The sequence below is a fragment of the Artemia franciscana genome, unplaced genomic scaffold (genome assembly GCF_032884065.1).
Source record: "Artemia franciscana unplaced genomic scaffold, ASM3288406v1 Scaffold_3735, whole genome shotgun sequence".
NCBI lineage: Eukaryota > Metazoa > Arthropoda > Branchiopoda > Anostraca > Artemiidae > Artemia > Artemia franciscana.
In genome coordinates, this window is record NW_027064320.1 from 1 (window position 1) to 12136 (window position 12136).

The 12136-nt window shown below is 33.9% G+C and overlaps 1 protein-coding gene across 1 annotated transcript; it reads left to right on the forward strand.

Annotated features, from left to right (window-relative positions):
• The first annotated feature begins 9694 nt into the window (after positions 1 to 9694).
• On the forward strand, positions 9695 to 11235 carry LOC136043214 (uncharacterized). Its single transcript, XM_065728147.1, has one exon. The coding sequence runs from the start codon at positions 9802 to 9804 to the stop codon at positions 11233 to 11235; it is 1434 nt and encodes a 477-aa protein (XP_065584219.1). The 5' UTR covers positions 9695 to 9801.
• Positions 11236 to 12136: the final 901 nt, after the last annotated feature.

The window sequence follows — 12136 nt, forward strand, 5'->3', positions numbered from 1 at the left end:
AGCTACTTCCCAATCAAGCAAATGCAAATCTCAAAATCTATCCAACACTAGTCTAACTTGGATGTGCTAGACTATATATATATATATATATATATATATATATATATATATATATATATATATACATCTATTTCTGAAAGTGTATAATGTTTATATTAATGAAATATTCAGATAGCCTAGCTAAGGAACAAACTTGCCTCTATAGCCAACATGAAGTTTTAAAGATCTACACAATTCCTAGATTTATGAAAAGAAACATTAATGTGGCTTGAAATTTTGCTCAAATAACAAGAATTATATTTTCTAATCTAGAAGCAGAGAAAAAATAGATTAAAAACTGAAAAATAAGGTATAATGTACTTCTGAACTAATTCTAATCTAGGTAGACTATAAATGTATGCTATATTATTTTTTGTTTAGTGTTTTGTTATGAGTATGATCTAAATTTTGATCTGAGCTACAAAAAAAAACAGAGCAGCAACATACAAAGGTTTGGAATAGATAAATATTTTGGTTTACAGCGATTCGAAAAGCCCTCCCCCATTCAAAGTAATCTATCTTTCTGTTGTAGAATATTTCTTTCTGGAAAAACCACAAATATAAATCTTTGACTACTCTGTTTTCTTCGTAATACTAAATTATAAATGTTTCGCTTAAGAAAAAAGATTACTAAGGATAATTATAATATTTCTTCATTTCATAGCCACTGCACTGCTCCACTTCTCCTAGAAGTTTGAGGGTGAGTTAATTCTTATTATAGTGCGTTTGTTTACTTGTTCAATGGGATTTTTACTAATCGAGGTTTAACCCCTAAAAGATAGCAACAAATACTTGTCTGGCCACGTGTCATTTAAAACGGCAAGATTAATTGCGAGAATAACAACATTGGTCACGTGTAATTATTGTTTCAATGCTATGTGAAGTTTTGACAAGGAAGAGGCTAGGACTTTGGGCCTTTTTCAAATTTTACAGGCAAATACAGCTTCAGCAATTATTTCAGAGCTGGGTAGCCTAATACAATTTGTGTGGCCAGAAGTTTAATTGTAAGATTTCAAATTGTGGTTGTCATTTGCCTTTTTAAGTCATTCCATTCAAGATGCTTTGGATATTTTTTTATTGTGATAAATTGTCTTAATGCTCTGAAAAGGGAAAATTATTTCAATTGCATAGGATAGGAAAATTTTGGTAGGCTAATTAATTCAAAGTCCTAAATTAGCCAGGGAAGTGTTTTTTTTTCACTAAAAAATCACCACGTTCTTTGAACTCCAATTATATAGCCCTGTTTTTGGCCCCCTTAATCCAGTTTCTGATTGTCATTTACACTAAATTTCACTTTTTCTTTTACCTATTTATGTTTGCACCAGTTTTACCATTGGGTAAAACTGGTACAAACAGTATTACTGGCTCTCATATGAAGTGAATATACCACTTGATGCCTTTTTTAATGCTGTTTACAAATATAATAACCGCTTCTACCGCAAGTTCAGATTTAAGCACTTTTTGACCTCTTAAAAATGACCTATATATGGGGTCATTACAAAAATGTAATAGTTTAGAAACGAATTTGGGCTATATATTTGCACATCAGGGGGTGGGGGTAAAGTGTAGCATATATTAAATATGTAAACTAACCATTGCTTGAATTTTTTTATGTGTGTGCTGTTGCACTGGTGATGTCTCTTTTCATTAAAATTTGATGTGCACAAACACATTAAAAAAAAAACAGCAATGGTTAGTTTACGTATATAATATATGCTATGCTTTACCCCCACCCCCCTGATGTGCAAATATATAGCCCAAATTTGTTTCTAAACTATTACAGATTTGTAATGACTCCATTTATAGGTCATTTTTAAGAGGTCAAGAGGTGAAAAAGTGCTTAAATCTGAATTTGCAGTAGAAGAAATTATTATATTTGTAAAGAGCATATAAGAAGGCATCAAGTGGTATATTCACTTTATATGAAAGCCAGTAATACTGTTTGCACCAGTTTTACCCTTGTTTCTTGCTAATATTACTAAGGGGTCATAGTTAAGCACTAGAGAAGTCATTGTTAAATAACATTTGCTTATGTATATATAGCTTTTTGCTACTTATTCTTCTTTGGTTATATAATGCTTGATGTGGTATAAGCCAAGAGAAGGACCTGTAGACCTATAGAAGAAAACCTGTTAAAAAAAGATGATTCTTTGTAATTTACATAATAATTATAGCTTTCTACATGCAGCCCTGCTCTACTTTAGCCCCAACCCTCCTAATATGGAAATCTATAGCTGAAATTACATATTTTCTATTGATTCTGCCAATCTATCCCTCAACCCTTGTACCTGTTAATTGAGGCAACTGTGGCAAAACATGAACTGGAAAAACAAGTAACAGGTGGCAGAAAACATTGGAAATAAATAATTTGGGGTATATGTTTGCAAATTAGGCATGTTAGAGGTGAATTTCTTGTTGTTCATATTTTGATTTACAAATAAAGTGAATATACCACTTGATGCCTTTTTGTATGTTCTTTACAAATATAATAATTGCTTATTTTGCTAGTTCAAGTTTAAGCACTCTTTGACCTTACTTAACCTAACAAATTTTGGTAGTGAAAAACATACATTATTTTGTCAAAAATGACCAAAAACACGTACCTTAATTAAAAATTTGGCATCAAAGAAGAAGAAATACAGCATAATATTGTAAAATTTATTAATCCAACTTAATTGTGGAAAATCAGTGCTCATAGATTATACAACATGTAAAAAATGGATTAATTATGAAACAGTAAGTTTGAGACCAATGTTTTAAGCTTTCTTATTCCCAAAAACTATTTGAGTATACTTTGGTCATTTTCAAGAGCTCAAAAACTTGTACTTGAAGCACTTATTATGTTTGTAAAAAATAAAAAAGGGCATCAAGGAGTATGTTCTCTTTATTTGTAAATCAAACATATGAACAACCAAAAATTTACCAATTATTAGTATAGCTGCACAATTTTCCCCTGGGTATGTAGGCTTAGTGGAAGGTCACTTATACCTGATCATGTCCCTACTGTTTTTACTTGGTTGAAAAAAAATCCAAAGAAAGTTCCTATTGAAAAGGAAAGAGATCAAAAGTGAGATTGAATTTGTCATAGCTTGGAGGTTTGTCCTTTCAGTCTGTTTAAAGAAAACAGATTCATACTTGAAGCTTTGTTCATTTCAATCTTAGGGATGATCTAAGCTTGTTACACTTAATTAAATGGTTGTAAAGGGATACTTTTATTTATTTGTCTTGTTTCTTTTCTACATAATTTTTAAATCTTTAAATTGATATACATTTCTTACGAATCAATTAGTCATATCATAGTTCCACTTGCAAGTTTTGACCTACTTTGTAACCCTGGTCTCAAAATTGCATATAAATTTATTGAAGCTAGGAAATATAGAACTCCTCTCTGTTTAAAAGAAAATGGATGGACATAGGTAGGTTTTAATACACTAAAGTCCTAGGGCCATGGAAATTAAAAAAAAAACAATGAAGATTAACTTTAAAATTCTGAACATGACATAAATATAGCATTCACAAAGAAAAACCATTCACAAAATTTTACTTTTGTGCTCAGTTGCCAACCTGAGCAATTGCCCTAAATTTTTAAACCTTGCAAAACATTCACCAGCCAATTCTTATGACCTACACTGTTGTCTGTACATCAAAAATTCATGGAAAAGGAAGGACCACCTTACTGACATCTCTTCCTTTGTTCTTATATTTAATAGGTTTAAAAGAAAGCTCCTATGGCTAAGTCAGAAGCCTAGTAAAGGACCAGGTAATCCTTTAGACAGGAAGTGCAATAGGAAGCTTGGGGCCAGTCATCCCATGCTTTTGCATGTCCTTCCTGCTTACTGACCCCAGATTTCTCTAGGTAACCTGTTAAGTTTGGGCCAATTCTGGCTGAACTTACAGAGTTACATCACTGACCTTCGTCCCAAACCAAATAAACTGCTAATGCCAGAAATTAAACCTGTGCCCTTTGGATAAAGGATTCTCAACCTAGAGTGCCAGCCACTCAGGAAGGAACACAAATGTCACCAGAGAACAAAAATTATTTGGAAAAAGAAAATATTGAAAAAAAAAAAAAGTAACTCAAGTCATAGTTCCTCATTGCTGTCGCACAAACAATATGTATTTCATTAAGACAAATAAATTTTTAAACAGGTATCAACAAAACTCCATCAGGGATTGTATTTACTTAAGGTACTATCAGCAATATTAATGCTTAGTTTTGTGATATTCTGGTTTTGAAATAATAATAAAAGAGAAATTATATGTTCTACTTGTTTTCCACAAGCCCATTTGAGAAAAATCATTTGTAACAACAATATACCCATGGTTGGCTCAGAATCTCTCTAAAATTCTTTAAACAGAAGGAATTTTAAAAAAAATTATACTCATCAGCAAGAAAAATATTAACATAACTCTCTAAACTTGGCACTTTTTAAGACAATTTTTAGCAAAGCAAATGCAAAACTTTAATGGTGTCCTATGTCATCTAAAAAAAAAAACATTAAAATGTGTCAATTGAATTTTGATGTAAGATGCCTCAAATACTTTCAGTTGAATCTGTGAAATGAAGGGCCAGGTATTCCTTTACATTTTATACAATATATAAAAAGAAAAACAGTTCAAATTTTTTCACAAAAGAAGAAGCTTGATGTAAAAAAATAAATGTATTTTTAACAGAAAGCAACTGACATCAATGAAATCAAATAAAACAAAAATTCATGGAGAATAAATAATATAAGCCATATATTTAACCTATGATAAGGTGGCATAAAAGATTATTTCTAGAATTAGAAAAAAAACGGTGTTATGGCTAAAAGTTCTGCTCAATCAACAGGAGTTGTCTAAGGCCAGAATAATTAAGAACTAAGGCCAGAGAAAAAGAAACTGATAACCAAAAAATAAGGCACCAAAAAATTTCAAGACCCTTTAGAGGGAAAAGAAGTAGAAGTAGGTACTTCAAAATACCTTCCTGGGAAATACTTTAGCCTGTAGACACATCCCTGAAAGTTTCATTTTCCTAGCCTAACCTCTTTCAAAGATAGCCAAAAGTAGCTAAAGTAAAATTTTACCCCAACTGTATCTTAAAAATCAAGTTTAAATAGCAATCTCAACAAATATAGACTATATAAAAGGCTAAATTTTAAAAATTAAATTATAAAAGGCTATCATTCTAAATTTTTTCCAACTAATAATTATAGGATGGTTTAGAAACTAGGCCTGTTTGATATAATAACATTTGAATAACTCACCAATGTGATAGCTGCCTCCCTAAGAATCAACCTTTTTAATATCAAAAAAACTTTTCTTCTGACTCCTTATGAAGCTTAGCCTATGCAAGACAGGCCTAGAACACCAAAAACCCTTTAGATACTAAGGAATATGCATAATATTACTTGAAGGTCACTGAAAAGCTAAGATTATTTCTATTATTTACAGTTTCCTTCTTTTCTCTAGACTTAAGGCCTTTTTTCGCGTCAACCAAAGAGACTGTTTGAGCTCAACCACTTGGTGTGGTTGAGCTCAACCGCTGTTTTTTGCGTGAAACAGTGACAAACCAGGTTGTCATGAAAAGTGATTTTGCGTGAAACAATTGACTGGTTGAACTCTAATTTAACCAGAACTGTCATTGTTTTTAACCGTAGGGTTCTACCATTCATAATTGTAGGTTGAACTTTTCAGGCGTAGATTTCGAAAAGAAGAATTCGTAGGCTATAAATAAGTCTATATGAAGTGAGCATGGAGCGCGAAGTTTAAAAATATAGAACGTGTTTGAAATATCAGCAGTAGATAGAGAAACAGGGTGATTTAAGAGTGGAAGTTTGACTTTTAAGTATAGAAAATAGTAAAGAGAAGATGAATCTCCCTCCAGATCCAGGGATAGTTTTACCTGTGACCATGCACCACAATGTGGTTGGTTATCAACAACATGGACAACTTATATTTGTGAGATCTCCCATTACCAATCAAGGACAGCCTGTGATTTTCTAGGATATGCAAGTGAACCCACATGCAAGTGTTTCTAGCTGCCAGGGACAAGGTCATTTTAGTCCAGTGTCAGGAGGAATAACAAATATCAGCCATTTCCCAAATGTGAAAAACTATTCAGTGCCTACTTCAAACAGATTTCAATCCCTTCAAGAATGGAATGAGGACTTTCCTCCTCTACCATCAAGTGAAAATAGTGAAGAAGAAATGAGAACAGTGAATCCACTAGAAGCTGAAGGTGTTATCAGTGAGACAAACATTGACAATCCTACAAAAACTGGAATGAAAAGAAGAGATGTTTCACCAGTGTCTGAGTACCTGAATCAACCTCAAAATAGAAATTTGAAGCGGAAGCTTAATGAAGTACAAAGTAGCATAAATCAGAATCCTACCATGTTGAACAAGAAAAGTGTTGACATGCCATATAGTGATCTTTTATCCATTTCTGTGGAAGCTCAAGTAACTGAGGATAACCAAAAGTTCCCAGATGATTTCACAATTGCCAAGTTTTTGAGCTCTATTTTTGGAAAGAAAAAGTATGAATTTGAAGTTAATAAGACAAGAGGAAGACTTTTAATCCATACAGAAAAAGAGGAGATAGCTGGTAAATTGTGTACAATAAGTCAAATAGAAGAAACTAAAGTTAAAGTGAATAAACGGGAAAGCCAGACTCGAGGCATTGTGAAAGGTGTTCCTCTACATCTCTCAAATGAGGATATTCTAGCAAGTATAAGGTCAAACATTGAAGTTTTATCAGTTATCAGACAGAAAAGATTTAACAAAGAATTAAAAAAAATTAGAGGACAGTCTTGCAGTTTTAGTTACATTTAAATCAAATCTTCTTCCCTCTAGCATATGGTTCTGTGGAAGAAATAGGGAAATTCATACCTATAACAGAAGAGTGATCCAATGTTTTAAGTGCCAAAAATATGGTCATATCCAAAAGGACTGCCATGCCAACCAACCAATCTGCTTGCGATGTGCAGGGAAGCATTCATCAGCAGAATGTCATCTTAAGAACAACCAAGTCACTACCAACAAAGACATGTATAAATGTGCCAATTGTCTTGGAAATCATTCTTCAACTTCACCAGCCTGTCAAATTAGAGTGAAAAATAAAGAGATTTTGAATGTGGCTGAAAAATATCAAGTTAGCTTTAAAAGAGCTCAGGGTATGTACAGAAGTTATGCCCAAGCAGTTCATAGTAGTGCAGTAAAACCTGAAAGAACCAATGTAAATAGAATATGGACAGACACCATAGAATCGGTAAAACGTCAAACTATAACAGACACAGTGAATAAAATCTTGATTGCATTGGCTCTATCCCCTGAAGTGCTTTCAATAGGCTCAGCTCCAATTGCAGAAAGAGTGGAGAAGATATGTGAATTTATGGATAAACTCAATTTGACAACAGTTGACACCAGTTTTATAAGGGATCAGTGTGCTAACAAATGACTTTAAATCTAAAAATACTATCATGGAATGCCAGATCACTTGTGAAAGTTAATAAGGACCTTCTTGTGCAGTTTTGTTTGGATAATCAAATAGATATCTTTTGTATCCAAGAGACATTCCTTAAACCTTTTATAAAGATACAGTTTCATGGTTATAGGGTCATACGGCAAGACAGAACAGATCGTGACAAAGGGGGTATCATTATTGAAGTGAGAAATCACATTCGGTTTAATCAACAATGGGTTAATTTAAGTCAGGGAAGAGCCGAGATAATAGGATGCAAAATGTTTATAGATCGCCAGAAGAAAATAAATATTTTCAATATTTACAACCCTGATGGAAGTGAAAACAATTTAAGAGAAGCATTTGAACAAATGATGCAAAGTGAACCTAGTCGAGAATTGATAATAGCTGTAGGAGACTTTAATGCTCACAGTGAGAGTTGGTGCACATGTGGCCGATCCAACAATGCTGGAAGAGATATTGAAGATTTTCTTATGAACAATAATGACCTATGCCTTTTAACCCCAAAAGATTTACCTACCCACCTCAACCATAACACTGGACAATACAGCACCAAAGACCTAGGGCTCTCTTCCCCACATATTGCTCCTACCACAAAGGTGACATCTTTAAAGAATACAATACTATATAGTGACCATCTTCCAGTGATGATTGAGTTAAATGGTTTTAATAATATACAAGCTAATAACATAGCACACAAGTTCAAATTGAAGAAGACTGATTGGAAAACTTTCTCAACTGCATTAGAAAATGTCCATATTGAGGAGCAGTTAAAGGAGGTGTCTTCATCAGAAGAAAAGATTAAGATATTTCAAACGGTTTTAATGGATGTTGTGGATAAAGTTGTTCCCAAAATTAATACGCACAAATTGAATCACAAAGTTACTAAGTGGTGGAATGAAACATGCACCAAAGCGAAACAAGACCTTAAAGATGCGAAGTCCAATTATGAACGCCTTCCTACCTTTCATGGATATGTAGAGTACCATTGAAAGGCTGCTGAATTTAAGAAAACCGTAATTGCTGCTAAACGAGTAAGCTGGATTAATTTCCTCAATAAGTTAGATTTTAGAGTCCCTGCATCAAGAGTCTACTCAACAGTTAAGAGTCTGATTAGTGGAAGTCGTGAAGATCAAACAAATCCTCCAATAACATACAAGAATTCCACCCTATTGGAGTACCAGATCATTGGAGTACCAGATCCATTAAGTGACTGTGAAATAGAAGTGAAAGCTAAAGATAAGAGATTTTCCAAAAGTCATCGATCTGTAGCTTATAATCAACCTTTTCTTACACAAGAAATTGAGAAAGTTATCAATCATCTACCACTCACTGCCCCTGGAGAAGATATGATTTTCCCCCAATTTGTGAAAGCCCTGCCAAAAAACTGGGTTGCTGCTTTATTAAATATCATAAATGAGTTGTGGAATGAAGGACAGTTTCCAAAAATCTGGAAGGATGGAGTAGTTGTTTTGATACCAAAAGTGGGCAAAGATAAAAGTAAACTAGAGAATTATAGAACAATAACTTTACTACCTGTGCTAGGAAAAGTTTATGAACGATTGGTGAAACAGAGAATGAACCAAGTGATTGAATTGAATAGAGGACTCAAGAATATACAGTGTGGATTTAGACGTAATAGAAATACAGAGGATGTGATGCTTATGTTCATGAATGATGCTGTTTATGCTTTAGAAAACAAAAAAGTTTTACTGATGGCATTTTTGGATGTAGTATCAGCTTTTGATAGTATGGTCCACCGTCATATATTAGAAGCAATAATGGCTGCTGCAGTTAAAGGTCAGCTCCTAGAATTTTCGGATTCTTTTTTAGAAGGAAGAGAAGTTAAAATCAAAGTTGGAAGTTGCTATTCCCAAAGTAAAGTATTAAGAAGAAGAGGAGTGCCACAAGGCTCAGTGCTAGGACCTGATTACTACAATCTAAGTGAATATGATCTCCCTGTAGATGAAGGAGAAAATGGAGCAGGTATATTTGCAGATGACAATGGTATATGGGTTAGTGCAGATAATGTGAATGAAGCAACAACACAGTTACAGATTATCCTTGATCAAGTCCAGAGGTGGTCCCAAGAAAACTCTGTCCAATTTTCTCCTGAAAAATCTAAAATCATGATGATTACAAGGAAGAGAAATACAACATTGCCCAGACTGTACCTTAATAATGAGTTGTTGGAGATTGTGGGTGAATTTAAATGGCTTGGTTGCATCTTCGACAAGAACCTATCATTCAGATCACACATACAACAGCTCAAGATCTCATGCTTGAAGAGACTCAATATTATGCGAATGATATCAGCAACAAGATGGGGTCCCAAACCAGACTTTCTTTTGGAATTTTATATCAAATACATAAGATCGAAACTAGAGTATGCTTCTTTGGTGTATGAGGCTGCCAGCCCGTCTGCATTGAGGCTATTGGACACAGTACAATATAGTGCCATAAGAGTTTCATTTGGAGCACGTAAAACAACACCTAAGCCATTCTTAGAATCAGAAAGTGGATTGGAAAGTTTGGAAGTGAGAAGAAATGTGCGTTCATTGAAATACTTGAAAAAGCTTTGGACATCAGATCACAACCACCCATTTAAATCTACGATACTTAAAAGAAAAAGACTATGGATTTCCTCAAAGAAACAGCATGGAATTATTAAAGCTTTGCATTTGGCAGAAAATTTGGGATTACAGGTAAATTTAAACCTAGCACTGGAAGTACCCAATCTTAATATCACGCCAATATGGGCCATTCAAAAAGTTCCTTGCTTTTGTGATTTTGAAAAATGGGATGGATTGGATTATAATCAATCATTCACAATGGAGAAAAGAATGACCTACCCAGAAGCCATGGACGTCTTTACTGATGCTTCAAAAAGTGACAAGGTCGGAGCTGCGATTTGGATACCAATGTGGAATGTGAAAGAACTTTACCGTCTCCATGAAAAAATGTCAATTTTCGACGCTGAAGTGTTTGCTATACGACAAGCAGTATCATATCTATATAAGAAATTACAAAGCGGGGATCAAGTTAGAATATGTACAGACTCTAAAAGTGCTGTTTCATGTTTAAATGAATTCAGTGATGGAGCGAATAAATCAAGAGAAGTGAGTTCATGCTTTGTAGCCATGCAACAACTGCTTTCTAAAGGAATAAAGCTATCGCTTCATTGGATACCTGGCCACAAGAAAATCCAGGGTAATGAACAAGCTGATTTAGCAGCTAAAATGGCCGCCAGTGCAGACATACAAATAATGCAAACAACGACACCAACAATAGTATTCCAGATAGAAGACATAATACAGCAGATAAAACAGTTTAGCTTTGAAGAAAATAGAAATCTCTCTGGAAATCTTTTGATTACAAAGAAGACCAGAAGGAAGTTCGAAAATAAGTTATATGAAAGTTTATCAAGAGAAGAAGGAAAAATTGCATTTCGACTTAGGTCACAACATGCAGCTACAAGATCATATCTTTCTCGTTTCTATGGAGAGGATCCGAATTGCATCTATTGTGGTCAGACAGAGACCTTAGCACACCTCATCATCCATTGTGTCCGCAAAGAATGTTACAGGACAGACATTAGAAGGTTTATGAGAGAACATCGAATAAAACTATGTGAAGAATTACTCGGAGGAGCATTAACTGAAGAACAATCGGTTGAAAGTATAAATTTAGTTTGTGAATTTCTGAGATTGATTGATAGAAAAAGGACGTTATAAACTTTTCGCAGGGAATCGTAAAAATACAATTGTGGAAGTGCATGGACCCTAAGGTGTTAAAACACAGAGGGGGTCTTTCGGCGATTCACTTCACTTCACTAAATAAGTCTATATAAAATAAGAATTATAAGCTGACAAATAGAATTCTAGCCACGCAAAAGTAAGGTTTAATTTTGTTTTTTTTCGTATTAGGGCTATTTGGATAAATGTTGGGTTATATCCTGCAATTTGATTCACATAGGCCTTAAGACAGGAAGTCAAGAGTTTGAATATGCTTTTGAAAACTTATGTAGATACTTGGAAATCTTTGTTTCATCCTTTTGATGCCCTAGGCTTCACCTTAGCTTGGTAATTTGGCTTCAGAGATAAAACCTTGATGAAGCAAGACCCTAGTGGTTATAAAGCATTGTTAATCCAATTACTATTCTTAGCCTACTAGATGCTTCAAGATGTGTTGCATCTTTGTCAGAACTCTTTACATTTCAGCTTTACCCTATAGGGCCATGGATAAATTTTCAGGTCGAACTCTAGTTTGGCTACTGTTTGCTATCTTAGAAATGGGTTAAGTCAGGAAAATAGAACTTTCAATAATGAATCCAAAGCAAAAAATGCGTAAAATTCTAGTTTAGCTAATTTTCATTATCTTGGAAAGGGAATAGGTTACAAGAATGAAACTCAGTAATTAATCCAGGGTCAAAAACACTCTGGGAAGGTTCTGCCAGGCTGCTATGTCAACCCTTTTCTGATTTCTAAGTCTTAGATAATTGCTTACTCAAAAGGTCTATGCCTATACTATTGAAATTTTGACAAAACAAGATTTACCTTAATTTTTAATTATCAGTTTCATTTACTCTGGCTTTAGCTCTTAAAATGCAATTCCTTTTATTTGAGTAGCATTTTA